Source organism: Balaenoptera borealis, assembly GCF_965194805.1.
Source record: "Balaenoptera borealis genome assembly, chromosome: 7".
Taxonomy (NCBI): domain Eukaryota; kingdom Metazoa; phylum Chordata; class Mammalia; order Artiodactyla; family Balaenopteridae; genus Balaenoptera; species Balaenoptera borealis.
The window spans coordinates 56337488-56355852 of record NC_138864.1 but is presented as its reverse complement, the minus strand read 5'-3'; the positions used below and the strand labels follow the sequence as shown (position 1 = coordinate 56355852).

The 18365-nt window shown below is 35.4% G+C and overlaps 1 protein-coding gene across 1 annotated transcript in view; it reads left to right on the top strand.

Moving 5' to 3' along the window:
• The window catches only part of ABCB5 (ATP binding cassette subfamily B member 5), a gene marked incomplete at its 3' end in the record, with an annotated part of 114181 nt that overhangs the window by 58785 nt on the left and 37031 nt on the right, over nt 1-18365 (top strand). Inside the window, 6 exon segments of the mRNA XM_082400422.1 lie at nt 2942-3161; nt 7066-7206; nt 11296-11439; nt 12398-12502; nt 12697-12774; nt 17333-17416. Of these exon segments, the coding sequence (XP_082256548.1) occupies nt 2942-3161; nt 7066-7206; nt 11296-11439; nt 12398-12502; nt 12697-12774; nt 17333-17416 (772 nt within the window).

The following is an 18365-nucleotide window of genomic DNA, read 5'->3' as shown; positions in this document are numbered from 1 at the left end:
CTTTTCATCTCTTTTGTAAGTTTATTAGCTATAACTCTTTGTTATTTCAGTGATGGGTTTAGGGTTTATAGTATATACCTTTAACTTATCACCATCTACCTTCAAATGATATTACATCGCCTCTCATATAGTAAAAAAAACTTACATTCGTATACTTCCATTCCTCCATTTCTGGCCTTCAAGCTATTATTATTATAATTATCTAATTATCTAATAGTAATATACATGTGTTATAAACTTATACATGTATTATAAACCCAATGCTACATTGTTTTCACTGTTGTTTTCTTTTTTTTTTGCTTAAATCATCAATTATTTTTAAAGAGATTTAAATAATAAGGAATAAATTATATAATTTCCCATGTATTTACCATTTCCAGTGCTATTTATTTCTTTAATGTCCTTGTCTGCTAAATTTTACATCTGTGTTAGTTCGGGAGCAGTCTCGATTAATTGATTTTTCTCCTTGTTAATAGTTGTATTTTCTAGCTTTTTTGCATGCCTGGCCACTTTTTATTGGGTGTCAAAAATTGTGAATTTTACCTTGTAGGGTCTGGTTATTTTTATATTCTTAGAAATATTCTTGACTTTTGCTGAGAGATGCAACTGTTACTTAGAAACAAGTTGACATTTTTTTCTTTGCTTTTCATTTTTGTTAGGCTAGACCAGAGCTATTTTTAGTCTAAAGCAAATTATTCTCCACTATGGAGGCAGGACTCTTTTGAGTACTCTACCCAATGCCCCTGTGAATTATAAAGTTTCGCAGTCATGCTGGTTGGAACAGATATGATACCCTCTAATCCTTTCAGGTGCCTCCTTCTCTAGCCTTGAGTAGTTTCCACATTCTTCTACAGTCAGTTCTCCATTGAATACTTGAGAGGGATCCTCTAAAGATTTCCCAAGTTCTCTTTGCATTTTTTTCCTCTCTAGCACTCTTCTCTGTGAACTCTTGCTGTCTTGGTCTTCCCAGACCCTTAACCCCACCTCCTTAACTCAGCAAGTCAACCAACTCCACTTGCATTCCTCCTCCACACACTGCACCCTGAAAACTCTTTCAAGGAAATAAGCTGGGGCAATTGTAGTTCTCACCTTCTGTGTTTCAAGGGATCACTGTGCTTCATTGCCTAATAAATATTCAGTGTTTTGAAAACCATTTTTCCAGTTGTTTTCTTGGTTTCAGGTGGGAGAATAAATCTTATCCTTGATACACCATCTTGGTTCAAAGGAAAATTCTGTCTTTTATTTTATACAATTGACCCTTCATTTTTTGAGACACTGCCTTGGTATTCTCCTTTCCCAATATATTTATTTTTTATATTTTACAAAATTCAGAAATCACCCATTTTTAAAATCATACTGTATAGACTATTAGAGAGTAGAGTTTATAAATATTATTTAAATGAAGTATATATTATAGAATTGAAAATAGCTCTCTGGTATGCATGCTCAGTATTGTAAGATCACTCTTGAGGATCAGTAATTCTCATCATTACCTGCATTTCAACACAAGGAGTTTGAATAGTTCTACTTTGTTCATGTGTAAAACTGTTTACAGAAGTTTACAAAAAGAGTAGGCCGAATGAAAAGCCTACACTTAGTGCTGGTGTAAAGTACAGGAAAAGAAAACTTGCAGGGTTTAAGAAGCAGTCAATGCAAAGGGCTTTAGTCACATTAACAGGAAGACATCTCACAGAGATGCAGCGGGGTTTGTGGACTTAAAGCATTCAAAGGACCTGAGTGTGCGTTTCAGCATTACCACCTGCCTGCTATGTGGACTGACATCCATCACATAACTTCCTGAGCCTCAGTTTCTCTATCTCTTAGAGGAAAATAAGCATACTTTCCAAATCAGCTCATGGGACAGTGTGAGCAAAACCAGAGAACTGTTAGTTATAGAACCTTTTAAACTCTAACATTCTTTAAAATGTAAGATATTTTCAAAAGTAATAATTATTTTTGCCATCAGTAGTTAATAATTAATCATATATATATATAAATTAAGTTGTCTTAAGGAGTAAAAAGAGAAAAAAAAGCAATAAAAACAGTTCAAACTATTATGTCTGTAGCTATTTACCACAGCATCAACATTTTTACCTTGATTATTTTGTAACCTCTTAAATCTCAAAAACATGATAAAATAGCTTGTATGGAAAAAATAGAATCTAAGGGTTTAGAAAGACCTTAAAAGTCCTGAAACCATATGTAAAACAGAGTGATGGATAATTTGTAAAGAACAAATTTCATCTATATACACCATTCCCCTGTTCAGAAACTTCCTGTAAATTCTGTTCCGTACAGAAGAAACACTCTTTAGAATTGCTTTACACTAACTAGCCCTAAATTCTATTCCTAGCCCCATGACCTCCCATTCTTCAAACAACTCTGCTACATGTAAACCTCAATATTCTTCACAAATCCATGCCCTTTTTTTAATTGAAGTATAGTTGATTTACAATGTTGTGTTAGTTTCTGGTGTACAGCAAAGTGATTCAGATATATGTATATGTGTGTGTATATATATATATATATATATATATATATACACATATTCTTTTTCAGATTCTTTTCCATTATAGTTTATTGCAAGATATTGAATATTGTTTCCTGTGCTATACATGAGGATCTGGTTGTTTATCTATTTTATATATAATAGTTTGTATCTGCTAATCCCAAACTCCTAATTTATCCCTTCCCCCCACCCTTTCCCTTTTTGTAACCATAAGTTTGTTTTCTATATCTGTGAGTCTGTTTCTGTTTTGTAAATAAGTTCATTTGTATCAATTTTTAGATTCCACATGTAAGTGATATCATATGATATTTATCTTTGTCTGACTTATTTCACATAGTTTGATAATCTTTAGGTCCATCCATGTTGCTGCAAGTAGCATTATTTCATTCTTTTTATGGCTGAGTAATATTCCATTGTATATGTGCACCTATCCATTCACCTGTTGAATGCATGCCCTTTTAAGCCCAACTGCCTGATTTGCTGTAGCCTCTATCATGATTACCCCTCATCTTTTTCTCCCTGGCAAACTTCTATTGTTTCATTAAGACCCTACTCAAAATCATCTATAAAAGATGGGATGGTGGTGGAAAAAGGAACACATGCTGAACTAATGGCAAAACAAGGTCTATATTATTCACTTGCAATGTCACAGGTAATGTTTACATGACATAATGTTATGTTTGCAGGTGTTATTTTTTTTGACTTTTCAGAAATCACGCCATGCTAGAAAATAGAAGTCTTGAATTATAATCTTAGGTTTCACAAGGCAACCAAGGTTTATTTATAGTTCCTTAGTGAAGAAATTCAGTGAGTCTAATATCCTCAGCATTGTGCTAGATAATGATGAAAGTTAAAGAACTAATTGTTACATAGTACCTAATATTTGCCAGGCACACTACAAATAGGCTTCAAATCTTGTATGTGGCAGATCCAGAACAATCTAACTCTATATTCCATGATCTTTTTGTTAGAACACAAAGAAATATAACACACAATCCCTACTTAAAGACTTAAAACTTAGCTACAGAGGCAAAATGCAGAATCATGCATACAGATGTTACAAGTTGTAGAAATAAGAAGCAAGACTGATGGGGATATAGGGAACTAGATTACCCATGGAAGTATTCATGAAGGAATCTTGAAGGCAAGAAGGTAGGAGGGGGACTTCCCTGGTGGCGCAGTGGTTAAGAATCCGCCTGCCAATGCAGGGGACACGGGTTCAATCCCTGGTCCGGGAAGATCCCACATGCCATGGAGCAACTAAGCCTGTGCGCCACAACTACTGAGCCCGCATGCTGCAATTACTGAGGCCTGTGTGCCTAGAGCCCATGCTCCACAACAAGAGAAGCCACCACAATGAGAAGCCCGCGCACCGTTAACAAAGAGTAGCCCCCACTCGCCACAACTAGAGGAAGCCCGTGCGCAGCAATGAAGACCCAATGCAGCCAAAAATAGATAAATAAAAATTTTTTTTAAATAAAGGTAGGAGGTGGAAAAGGAGGAGAAATTTAGGTAAAGTGGAAGTAATAAGGAACTTGGTTTGTAACTAAACAGAAAGGAGACCAGCCTTCCATGAGTAATGAGTTTTGGGGGGAATAATGGAAAATTTGGATAATGAAGGTCAGATTATGAAAAGGCTGAGACTTCCTGTGTCGGAAGCACCTACCCCAGTGCTTGGCACACTCAAAATCTATCTGCTGAATGAAAGGATGCACACATATATCCATACCGTGTACACACCAAATTCTCACAGGTAGACCAGAAAGCTCATATTAGGCAATGAAGAGGAGGCACAATAATCCTGGAGGCACACTGACAAACTCCTGTTTTTGAGGATCCACATGTCTGCATGCATATGATCTACGCTACTGAATTTCACATGGTTCTTTCATTAGGGCACATTAACATAAGTGATAGTGATTATGCTCTAGGTCTCTTCTTCATTCTGCCTTCATCTCCTGGTCTGGAAGGCAGCCTTCTTTCCAAGGGGTCTTCTGCAGACAACTAATATCAGCCTTTTTTGGTTTATTTTACTTCTTCAACTTTCTGATTATATTTTTGATATCAACATTATTATTTCACAAATTAGGAAATTTAGAAAGTTATGAGTCTCCATCTCATCAAACTTAGAATTTCAAACCCCAGCTTTCTCCACAATTCTAGAATGAAGGATTTTTAAACACATCCTCTAAAGCAATGATAATAAAAAAAAATTAAAAGTTTGAAAATGTAATCTTATACTGATTTTAAAACTGCTTGATTTTAAAACTGCTTGATTCCAATTTTATTTTATATTAGGCTATATTTTTCTTTAAAAATAAAATGTACATGTTATTTGCCAGTTGAATTTGCATGATTTGCATTCCATAGTAGACTTAACAATTTATGAAGTTATAAAGTTCAATATTTTCAAACTAATAATTGTAACAATAAAAGGAAATAACTGTAGTCAAATTAACCCTATTTTGAGATTTTAAAAAACTACTACACTCAGATCTTTCTTTGAAGGAACACTTCTTTATTTTTCATTATAACTAAACTAAAACTCCATTTTTAGGTGTTAGGTGAAAGAGTTCCACAACATAAGGAAAACAAAAATGGAGTGTTTGTGGTATAAGTGTATAAAAATTTAAAATACCTTATTCAAAATGGATTAGTACTCTCTGATTACCTAAAATAATGTTCATTCCGATATAATAGTACAATTTTAAATATTAATACTCAATGAACAGCTCTAATATTCTGGGAAATGTATAGTAAACATAACATACATGGTATCTACATAAACAGTAACACATTTCTGAAACTCTGGATGCATTTATTTGCCACTATTGCCTATAGTGTCCAAATGAATCAATTTATGACAATTCATGATTTTCATAAGTATTACAAAGTTAATGCTGCTAAGAAAATCAATCCCAAAAAGCAGCATAGAAAAATGGTTACAGTCACAAGCTGTGGAGACACAGCAAGTTGAAATCCTTACTCTGCCACTTAATAGTTTTAGGACTGTGGGTAAGTTGTTTAAATTCTCTGTGCCTCAGTTTTCTAAACTCTAAAGTGAGGAAAATAATAATAACATATTAATTAATTACATTGAGTATTAAATGAGTTCAATTATGTAAAGTACCTAGAATTATTGTTAACATAATAAATTTTATTATATTACCATTCTTAGCATTAGCGTTTGTTATCCAGTCAAACTTTTAAGGAAAGTTCAAACCATGGTTATTGCTGTAATCAGGTACAGATTTAATGCTGTAGTTATTTATCTAGGATGTACATAATTATTTACAGACATAGTGAGTCTGTGAGCTTCCTTTAGTGAGTTTTCACACAAAAATGAAATAAAAACAGGTAGAGATACATACATACCAAAACTTCTTGTCATTGTTATTTTGCCTAGCAGCCTTCTCAGGAAAAGGAATTGTCTTTGATCTGTTAAAGCACCTCTTTAGAAAATTTTATCATGAGAAGTAAAAATTTTATTTTAAACTTGCCACAAAGCAAATAACTCCTGAAAAAATGCCAAATAAAAAATTTCTTTCTTGGTAGAGAAATTTACTGAAAAAAAGAAAGTGACAGCATAAAGGAATGTCTGATTAAAGATATTAGGATAGCTGGTTAAAGTTCATGGTAGTTTGAAATGCCTGATTAACAGTTGTTAATCTTGTTAAAGAATCACAGTGTCCCTGGGAAGCCTTCCATGTACATCTCCCTTGCACCTAAAATTATCTAAGTCTTTCCATCTCTACTCCCCACCACGGTCAGGGCCACCATCACCCTAACTGGCCTCTTCATTTCTGTCTTCACCCCTCCTCCCACCTCTTCACGAGGAAGTCACAAATTTACTCGCACCACATTCAGATAAGCAGAGAATATGTAACTCCTTTATTCCACTGAAACTGGTCTTATTTCTTGGAGTAGCAAGAAAAACAAAAACTAGACTTAGAGCAATCTGGTTTAGAACTTTATCCTATTCTATGATTTAAGCAGCTTTAAGGTTAACTTGATGGCTTCAGAATTTCTCATTCTTTTGGAGCTGGCCCCACCAATTTTGCTTTTTGGTCAGATTGGAATGGGCAGCAGTGGCAAGCCTGGAAAATGTTATTGTCTCCTGAGATCTATCTCAGGCCCAGGACCAGCCTCACATTTAACTGCCTTGCTATATGTTATCAATCTGTAAGCTCCAGAGAAGGCTGGGAAGAAGGGATCAGAGAGAGGGTATATTTGAGTCATCTCCCTCACAAACTTCTTTTACTAAGATCCGTCCTTGTTAGTGGAATAATTGTTTTGAATTAAGACGTTGTTTTCTCTAGTTAATTGTACAGGTCTTTGGGGGAAAAGGCACAATAAAAACTATTGTTACTCACTAACATTTTAGTATGAGTTGGGCTTACGGTCTCTGTATCAAGTCTGAAAACTTTAGCAAGAACTGCTCAGGAATACACCACTTTCAATAACAGAAGCAGTACAATTTTAGAGGGATGCTTAATAAAGTTGCTTTGAATTTTTAAGGCATTCTTCTAGTGGTAACATGTATATTCTCCATTTAGGATATTAAAAAAGCTGATGAACAGATGAACTCAATGGCATATTCTACTGAAAAAGATATCAGCTCAATTCCTCTGTGCTCTATGAATAGCATCAAGTCAGACTTTACTGACAAGTCTGAGGAATCCATCCGAAATAAAGAGGTAATGGTTCAACTATCCACAAGTTACCACCATGTTCTCCAATGAATTTTGATACAATCCTTATAGCATTTAGAACTTATTTACAATAAAACGTTATTATAGCACTAAGTTTACCAAACCAAATTCTTTCCCTAACTTCACTCTAACATCACTGTGACACTATAAGAAAGAGGCCCTCAAATAAGACTGCATTTATGTCAGAGGAAATTGTTGGGGCAAGAAATCTCATGAAAATCCTTTCCTATGTGGCAAACCATGGGTAAAAACATTGGCTCAGGAGGTGTGGTACAGATCACAAACAGTGATGCTCAAGATCAATTTGAGTCATATATTTGAGTCATGCTTATCTCCACTCACTGGATGCAGATAAGCACTAGCATGTACGGGACCCAGTCTTCCAATCCCAGGGTACGACCCTAATAGCTTTGTTCAGTTGGGCAAGGAGCACTTGTTTCCATGCTTGCTTCCCCACTCCTAACCACTGTACCGCCAGGGAATTCCTTGAAAAACTTTTTAAGAAATGAAAACATAGGCCATAAACTGGAAGAAAATATTTGTAAGTCACATATGTGATAAAGGACTGTGTCCAGAATATAGAAAGAACTCCCAAAGCACAGTAATAAAAATACCAATAACCCAATTGAAAAATGGGCAGAAGATTTTAATAGACATTTTGCCAAAGAAGATGTGCATATGGGAAATGAGCACACAAAAAGATGCCTAAAATCATTAGGCATTAGAGAAATGCAAATTAAGTCATAACCGAGATGTCATGATACACCTATTAGAATGGTTAAATCTAAAAAGACTGTACCAAGTATTGGTGATGATGAGGAGCATCTAGAACTCCACATTTTGTTGGTGGGAATAAAAAATTAGTAATCCCACTTCAGAAAATCATTTAGCAGTTTCTTAAAAAGTTAAACATACACCTACTATGATCCAGCCACTCCTTTTCTAGGTTTTTACCCAAGAGAAATGAAAGCATATGTCCACACAAAGTCTTGTATGTGGGTATTTATAGCAGCTTTATTTGTAATAGTCCAAAACTTGGAATGACCCAAGCTTATGTCAACAGATAAATTGTGGTATATCCATACAATGGAATACTGCTCAGCAATGAAAATGAATGAAATATGAATTCATGCAACAGAATGAATAAATCTCAAAGTAATTATGTTGAGCAAAAGAATCCAGATGAAAAGAGCACATACTATGTGATTCCATTTATTAAAAGAAAACTCTAGAAATTGCAAAACAATCTATAGTGACAGAAAACACATCAGTGGTTTTAGTGGAAGAGCACTGGCAGCTGAGAGGTATGGAAGAAACGGAATACAAAAGCAGGAGAAAACTTACAGGGGTAATGGATGTGTTCACTATGTTGACTGTGGTGAAGGTTTCATGGGTGTGTAGTTATGTCTAAACTTTTCAAATTGTACATTTTAAATATGTGCAGCTTATTGCATGAAAATTATAATGCAATAAAGCTCTAAAACATATCAGATTAAATTTTAAAATCTTTAAGAGATTTGTTTAGCTTTTTTAAACCTTTTCATATCTCTTTACAAAATGCCTCTAATTTCATATATTTTTATATCAAATTCTGTTAAAACATGCTATAACCTGTAACACAGTTAGGTAGCACAGAGTCCTTCATGATTTTACTAAAAATTTTCATTTTGTTTTTACCTTATTTCATTTTATTCTTTTCTATCTTATAACTTTATTTAAGTAATACCCATTTTTTCCCATCTGTTTTATATTTTTAGAGGCAAAAGGGTAGATTATTCTGTAGGAGCAAGACAGCCCTCCTACATTTACTGGCTCTGTAATTTACTGGTGTTGTTCCTAGGACATGCTAAGCCTTAGTTTCCTTACAAAATGACGTAATTTTATAAAGAATTTAACAAAAAAGAAAATTTGTATTTAGTGCCCCACAAAGAGTTGGAATGGAACTTTTAAAATTTCTGTATATTCTGTTGGACAGTGACCTAACTGAAAAGTAAGGCTCTTTATGATGATAATCTTCAGAAAACTTCAGAAAGAAAGATAATTGGTAATCAAATTATTAAGTAACCCCAGGTTTAGCCATCCTGAAAATAGACTTTAAAGGCTTTAGAATTTTAAATGTTCTTTTATTCAGACAATGGAGTTTCTATTATAGTTGCCAGACTAAAATTAAAGCAAGAATTATAAACTATTTTATAGTCTTTCCTGACGTCTTTCTCTGGTTATTAGGTTCGTAAACACCATTACTTCAAGAGTGAATGCCGTGAGGAAGTTTTAACATGTGAAATGCCTCGTAGTTTGCTGTCTACTTTCCTATTCAAAATAATTACTCACTACAAAATTATTCATAAGATTTTTTAAGTTTCTGAAATAAATCCCCTACATATTCCAGACAAGAGTAAGGGGAATTCACCACTGTGTTATTTATCCTCTGATTATTGTGACCACTACCTCCCCATAGCACCCTCCATGGATCCCAGGAAAGACTGGCAGATACCAGAGCTACTTGCAGTGTTCTTTCTCTGTATAAGATCTGGGATTTTGCATAACATTATCCTTCTTTTCATAATAACATCAGCAACAGCCAACATTTATTGGGTACTTACTGTTTGCAAATACTGAGTTAAGCTTAATTCTAAAAACAATGCTCGGGTTTCCCTGGTGGCTCAGTGGTTAAGAATCCACCTGCCAATGCAGGGGACAGGGGTTCAAACCCTGGTCCGGGAAGATCCCACATGCTGTGGAGCAACTAAGCCCGTGTGCCACAACTGCTTAGCCTGCGCTCTAGAGCCCAAGAGCCACAATTACTGAAGCCCACGCACCTAGAGCCATTGCTCTGCAACGAGAGAAGCCACAGCAATGAGAAGCCTGCGCACCACAACGAAGAGTAGGTCCCGCTCACTGCAACTAGGGAAAGCCCACGCGCAGCAACGAAGACCCAACGCAGCCAAAAATAAATAAATAAATTTAATAAAATAAAATAAAAAAATAAAAACAATCCTCTATTCAGCCGTAAAAAGGAATGAAATTATGCCATTTGCAGCAACATGGATGGACCTAGAGATTATTTTACTAAGTGAAGTAAATCAGACAGAGAAAGACAAATATCATAGGATATCACTTATATGTAGAATCTAAAAGAATGATACAAATGAACTTATTTACAAAATAGAAACAGACTCACAAACTTAGAAAACAAACTTACAGTTACCAAAGGGGAAAGGTGGGCGGTGAGGGATAAATTAGGAGTTTGGGATCTCACTGCTATACATAAAATAGATAATCAACAAGGACCTACTGTATAGCACAGGGAACTCTACTCAATATTCTGTAATAACCTGTATGGGAAAAGAATCTGAAAAAGAATGGGTATATGCATAACTGAATCACTTTGCTGTACACCTGAAACTAACACAACATTGTAGATCAACTATCCTCCAATATAAAATTTTTTTTTTTTAAATCCTGTAAGATAGGAACTGATACCTTCTTCAAAAAGATAAGGAAACTGAGGCTTGGTGACTGTAAGTAATATGTTCAGATATTGCAGCACTTAACTTATAAATGGGAACCCCAAAACAAGCTTTTAACCAAGATATTAGAAAAATGTTTCCATAAATAAGTCACAAAACTAGAAAACTTTCAAGCTTAAAATGCTAGGAAAACTTTTATCTTTTGTCTCTGCTTAGTTCCTATCTAGATTTTGTCCTATGCTAGAGCATGATATTCAATCCAGTTTAACAGGTGTAAAGGAAAGTAGGCCTGTCATTTCTTCTGTGAGTCTTAGCTCTCAGAACATGTGGGTTAATTTGTACTTTTTTAATGATAGTGACTGAGTGAAATGCCAAAAGGTGATAAGTTGCACAGATAGTCACTTTTGTGTAAAATTTATTTTATGTTTTGAGATCTTTATCAGTAATATGGGCAGTAAAATTTTTCTAAGAAAAATTCTACTTTCTACTCTGTTACCTATTATATTTGATATTTTACATTATAGATTTATTCAAGATTGGCTAACTTCTCTAGGTTCCATTATGCTCTCAAACTGGGGTTATAACCAAGGTATTTTATTTATAGATAAGTCTTCCTGAAGTTTCTCTATTAAAAATTTTTAAATTAAACAAGTCTGAATGGCCTTCTGTGGTTCTGGGGACATTGGCTTCTGTTCTAAATGGAACTGTTCATCCAGTATTTTCCATCATCTTTGCAAAAATTGCAACTGTAAGTAAAATTTATTTGCTAATATTTTTTAAAATTTTAAACAAAGTGTAACCTGAGAGAACAGACCTGGTATACTTTGACCCAGCAAGGGGAAAATTGGGACGTGTAGTAGGTCACCCCTAGTGTGGAATCCATGATAGAAAGGTTAACTAATGTTCTCAGGGGATAAGCCAGCCTCTATTGTGAAGTGTTTGGCTGGACCTTGTTGACTGGGCAATCAGTAAAGAAATTGCTTTGTTTTCTAATTCTGACTCCAGTGCTGTATCAGCATTCCAAAGCACTGAAGTAATAAAAGAGACAAATGCGACCACTCTTTCCTTCAACTGGTCTGAACAATGGCCATTTTTTATTACCAGCCAGCTCAGAGAGAGGAAATAATGAGAGTTTGGGGTTGTGCTGGGGAACCCAGGAGAGCTGATGAATTCACGGATCTTATTAGAGCCACCTTAAGTCTTCAGTCTCTTGGACTGTTGCTACGCTGTGTCAACATAGATGCCAGTATATGTATAACTACTAATTCTAGGAACAATTTCTAGAGAAATTTATAAAGGTCTCATATTGCAGGTAGTACTCTGAATAGAGGAATATTAAGAAACCTGAGTTATGAGAAGTTATTAGAAATAATAACTCAATCAGAAAACTAATTTCAATAGTTTCTTCGAAAATATGTGCTGATATTAATAGCAGATAGAGGACTCATTTGTCTGATCCTATATTTACATAGCTTAAGGGAGAGAATTAAGAGTGAATTTTTTTTTTTATTGAAGTAGTGAATTTTTTTTTTTATTTATGAACGTAAAGGATAGAATAATGGTACATTTTTTCCCCAGAAATGTGTGGAAATTATTATGCTGAAATTCATTTTTAAAATCCTGATGAATAGACGTTTTAGTTTTTTCTTTCTTTTATAATATATTCTCCTCCAATCACCTGATTTAAAAAATCTATTCCTTTTCAGATGTTTGAAAATGATGATAAAACCACATTAAAGCATGATGCAGAAATTTATTCCATGATATTTGTAATGTTGGGTATTATTTGCTTTGTCAGTTATTTCATTCAGGTAAACTTTTAATGAATTAAACAAATATGTACGTGATTACTGTTTTATGTCATCCTATTTGAGTTAAAAATAGTAACTAAATATAATAACTAAATAAAATGCAAATAAGTAAATATAGTAACTAAATGTTCCAAAGAAATAGATAAGACAGTGAAGAATAAATGTAGATTTTTGTTTGTTTCTTTCTTTTCCAGGGATTATTTTATGGCAGAGCAGGGGAAATTTTAACCATGAGATTAAGACACTTGGCATTTAAAGCCATGTTATATCAGGTCAGTGTTTAGTTGGGGTTTTTTCTTATTTTATTTTAAATGTGTTTTAAAATATTCTAGCTTTTAGTTTTTCTTCACATCAATTTCTTGACATAACCTTTCCTTTGATCATTTAAAAGCATCCTTTTTGTGTACCAAGCAGCAACTGTATTAGAATTACTGTAATGTATTTTCTAACAGAAGCAAGTCCAAAATTGTTATGTTCAAAAACGCAGTTTATAGAAAACAAGATTTAGAGTCCACTCCCTGTTCCTTGCATTTATCTTGACAAATCTCTTTTAATGTATAATGTAGTTGTTCTAGAATCAGAATGGAGGCTAAATTAAAACTGAAAAGGGGTGTTAAGAACTACAGTATCTTGGGGAACATGTTTAAAAAGGAGTTAATTTCTATAGTTCTCATCCATATGCACAGTTTAAGTTTTTTCATTGCTGACTTCTTAAGGCAGCCATTCTCTGAATTCAGATAACATCAGTCTAGCTGGCAGGTCGGCTTGCCGCAGATGATCATTCACACCTGTGAAATAACTAAAACTAGGTGTATCAAATAGTAATCTTGAAAAGTGAGTCTTGGGGGCAAATGGCAGGAATGTCTCAGACTGGCACCTCTAAAATTCTTTCAGAAGGCCAAGGTATATTGGGTTACCCTGAAAGCCAGTAATCATTCGAAGCCCTTTGCCACACTTTCTGTCACCAGAGCTCACCGTGTAGGAGCAAATAGCTTCCTGCCAGGGTCATTTCTTTTCAAAAGTAGAGTTACTGTCACTCCAGCTGAGTCGTCAAAACCAGTTTTTACATCTTTTGACTTTTAGCAGTAGTGCTCAAAGGACTGCTGAGTAACAAAACTCCTCCGCCTTTGTGTGCTCTTAGAGGACAGCAAGATACAAAATGAAGCGAGTGGGAGGTTTCCCATAGCAACTTAATGCTCTGAAGCAGTTGGTGCCTAATGTCTTCTCTCAAAAAGGTCCTGTCAGAGACAACTGCAGACACCCCTTAATCCAGAAAAACAAAAATCTACTTAAAGGGTCATAAAATGATTTAATGACTGCACATCTTGTCTCGCTCACATTAAGCTTGTACTTCTGGGTTTTTTTTTTTATGAACAATTTATGTCTTTACCTCAAATCTTTGATGAAATTAGGTGGGATTTTTAATTAACTAATACTATGTTTCACACTTGTTGACAATTTTTGCTCATTTTTGTTTTTCTTTGTGTATTTATGTTTTTACACATTCAAGGACATTTATTTTCAATTTTCAGGAACTTTTGAAAATGTTCCCTGAATGTCTGAATGTTTTAAATAAAAGAGTATAAACTTTAACTTTTCCAATCATTACTTTGAACTTTCTTTCTAGAGGAATACAGGATGCTTTTGGTGGAGGAGTCCCAAGGCCACAAGCCAGTTAAACCGGTGGATATTGTTAATCCAATATCCTGATGGCTGATACTGGACCTTACTCTTTTGCCTAGCATTAGCCATGTGAACAGGAGGACAGTAACATTCTTGGATAAAGTAGCTTCTGCCCATAAGAATACAGCAATCTGTAAGCCATAAACTCCTCTTCTTCAAAACACATAAAAAGACAAACAGAAACTCTGTGCTATTTAGCAGATGTTATTAAATTCTCCCATAAATTCACCTGAGCCCCTTTCAGCTTACCATTTGTTTTCCCTCTTCATTCTTTAGCACTCGTTTTGCTTATTTGCTTTCTCAAATTGAAAGAAAAGAGTAATGTATTTGGCTTTTTCTCAATAAATGTCTTAACGAATTTCACTTTTGTCTGTAGTAAGGGAAGTTCCTAATGTACAGTTTTGCCCTAACTCCTATTACCGGTTTTTTTTCCCTAAGATAAGATATTTTAAGTCTTAGAAATCATGCTGAGACTTGTAGTGCTTTTTATAACCATTTTGAAACCTCAGTTGAAGTAGAGGTATTTATGGAATCAGGTGTGGTCTTTTTGTAGGTATAAAATCTCTATTTTATTTGATGACTTGAGATCCTTCCAGTTGAAAAGAATGTTCTAATTGTTGCTGACTTCAGTGGTTATAAATAATCCATTGCTTATTGCGTTTAAAGCTAAATTTATATTTCTTAAGGATAAATATTGACCTATAGATCTATCAGGTTTTTTAAAAGATATGAAGTTTATTTTTGCCTATTTCTCTCTAAATTGGATTGGCTGGGGCTTCTGTGGAAGGTCACTAAATCATAAGATGATGGCATTAGTGGAGATCACTAAGGAATCTCAAAAAGCTACTTCCAAAAGGATTTGAGGTAACAAATCCTGAAGCAGGAAAAACATGTCATGAAACTCACCTGTAACGTTTCAGTTAGATGGGAGGCAGAACAGGATAGTTGATTAAAAACTCTGGCATCGGGGCTTCCCTGGTAGCGCAGTGGTTGAGAATCTGCCTGCCAATGCAGGGGACACGGGTTCGAGCCCTGGTCTGGGAAGATCCCACATGCCGCGGAGCAACTGGGCCCATGAGCCACAACTACTGAGCCTGCGCGTCTGGAGCCTGTGCTCCGCAACAAGAGAGGCCGCGATAGTGAGAGGCCCGCGCACTGCGATGAAGAGTGGCCCCCGCTCGCCGCAACTAAAGAAAGCCCTCGCACAGAAACGAAGACCCAACGCAGCCATAAATTAATTAATTAATTAATTTTAAAAAAAAAAAAAAAAAGGAGAAAAACTCTGGCATCTGGTTGCCTAGGTTTAAATCCTGGCCTCAGTTCTTTCCAGCTATGTGGCCTTGGGCAAGTTACTTAATCTCTCAGTACCTCTGTTTCCTCGTATATAAAATATGGATAGTCATAGTATCTATCTCATAGAGTTGTGATGATTAAATGAGAAAAGACATACCACGCACTTATGATAGTGCTACTGTAATTTTTTATTTCTAATAGAATTATTGGCAGGAAAAAAAATGGATTTACTAGTATCAGAAAACCTGCTAGCCTAGCTTATAATCATTTTACCACCTGGAAGAGAAGAAGCAAGCTAATTTTTACTCAATACCAGCTGTGTTCAAGAAACTCTGCTAAGTGTTTTAGCATATAATGCCTATGCTGGAAAACAATCCCTAGAGTGCATAATTGCTGACTTGTTGAAAAGCAGTTTTGGATATCTTGCTGATTGAACATCACAGAAAGACTAAGACTAGTCAAATATGTATCCTTTGCCTTGCGTATTATAGCAATGACTATACTATAGAATCAGGAATGTAATAGTAAATGATAAATTCTTTTTCTATATTTTCACTTTATATTGTATCTAAAAATTCTTTGTGTATTCCATGTCATGTTGAAATATAGAAAGAATTATGCAATGTAAAAAATATATATATATATATTTTAGTATACGATAAAAAACAGGTAATGTCTTCTAGATCAAGAGTGCTGTAGTTACTATCATTGCTGATGTGTGTTCACGATATGCTAGGCTCTTGACTCGGGTTGTATTCTCAAAGTGGCTACTGTATAGTGCATATCATGATCTCTATAAGATGCCCTTTGGGTGTCTAGGACCCTAAACTCTTTGGGACACCTTCCCAATCCAGGGGTTTAAAGAGTAGTGATGTCATGCCGGGGTTGTAATCCCCCTGGCCGCTGCCACATTCCTCTACAGGGGCTTTCTTCTCACACAACAGCATGATTAATGCACAGCCTTCTCTCTCTCTTGCTTTTGTTTTCTTAGTTGGCAAAAATGTGTAACCTGGGCATCAGGGCCCTGGCTGGGTTGTAGGAAGCCAACAGTTCTTTTGCTCTTCACTCACTAAAACTTAGTCATTTTTTAGAGACAGTCTGCATGTAGTTTAATCCACAAGAGATATAAGTGGTCTGAGTGCATGGGAGGAAACAGTCAATAACTAATAAAAGGAAATCAGCATTCCTCAAGTTGAGAGGTGCTGAGAAGTGCTATCTCTATTTGCTGTTGAAAATGAAATTGGTTATAACATTAGGCTTTTATTGCTTGTATTTTTGACCTGTCTCCTTCAAATTGCATGCTTTTTGGCTGCAGGGTTTTTACAGCAGCCTTTCTGCCTCTTTAGCTTCCCACAAGGCCCAGTACTTATAAGGTCTAAGGGGGAATATGAAGTGTCAGGGAAAATCTCACCTATCTGGGTCCTGAAGAGAAGGAGACAGACTTTTTTTAAATTTTTTATCATTTATATGTTTAGACAGAAAGGTTTGGAAATATTTCTAAATAGTGTTGTGCATTACCTTACTTTTTAAGTAAAATCTGCTCTCCACAAATTACTTGTGGAGTAAAATTACAAATTATTTTGTGGTTCGAAATGACCATTTTAAACATTGATTATTATACAATATTGCAGCATCATAATGAGTCCAAGCTGTTGGGCTTAAGTTCTTCAGTTTGTATCTAAATATAGATCTTTGTGAAGTAAGAAACAAAAGTTATTTGATCCGTAGTTCTTACAAGAATTAAGGGCCTGTGAATAAGGAGGCAGGCAAATGGCTTCTAAGTTAATATAGCAAAATCGCAAGTCAGAAAAGAATCTTTTTGATGACCATATGTTAATTCCCTTTTTTCTCTAGGGTATCTCCTGGTTTGATGATAAGGAAAACAGCACAGGAGCCTTGACAACAATATTAGCCATAGATATAGCACAAATTCAAGGAGTATGTATATTGCTTTTATTTTTAATTTATTTATTTTTGGCTGCGTTGGGTCTTCGTTGCTGTGTGCGGGCTTCCTCTAGTTGTGGCGAGGGGGGGCTACTCTTCGTTGGGGTGCGTGGGCTTCTAATTTCGGTGCCTTCTCTTATTGCGGAGCATGGGCTTTAGGCTCGCGGGCTTCAGTAGCTGTGGGGCGCGGGCTCCAGAGCGCAGGCTCAGTAGTCGTGGCTCAGGGCCTTAGTTGCTCCACAGCATGTGGGATCTTCCGGGATCAGGGTTCGAACCCATGTCCCCTGAATTGGCCAGCAGATTCTTAACCACTGTGCCACCAGGGAAGTCCCTGCTTTTATTTTTAAATGGTATATGTATATGGTATGCATGCATGCGTGTACACACATGTGTCTATGCATATATGTGAGCTATGCTGAGATGACCCACATCATTAAGGAGACCAGGTAAGTCTCAGGGCTAACAGGGAGCTCTCAGTGAAAGATATAAAGAAACCTTTCAGTTCTGGACATTTTTAACCAAAAATAAAGGAGATTTAGGACATGTAATAGGAAAACCAGAGGACGAAAGAAGATACCAAGAATGAGTTAGAGAAAAGAGCTCAGAATTAAATAGTAAGATAAGAAAAAGTAACAACATGAAAACACACACACGTAACTTAGAAGTTTTAATAAAAGAATGAAGTTTAGTTTTTCCTTGCCCCCAGAAAATAAAACCTTATTTAGCATAATATGTAACATGTTAAATTCATATGTATCTGGAAATGGTTCTGTGCTAGTTGTTATACAGATCAAGTTAAAGAGATATGTGTGATCATGACTGGTCACAATATGTATAAATAAAATTCATGTTTATGAACCATATTCAAAATCAATGACAGAATGACCAGCATAATGTACGTCAAAGTGACGCTTAAATATTTATGGGGAGTAGAGTAGTGTGG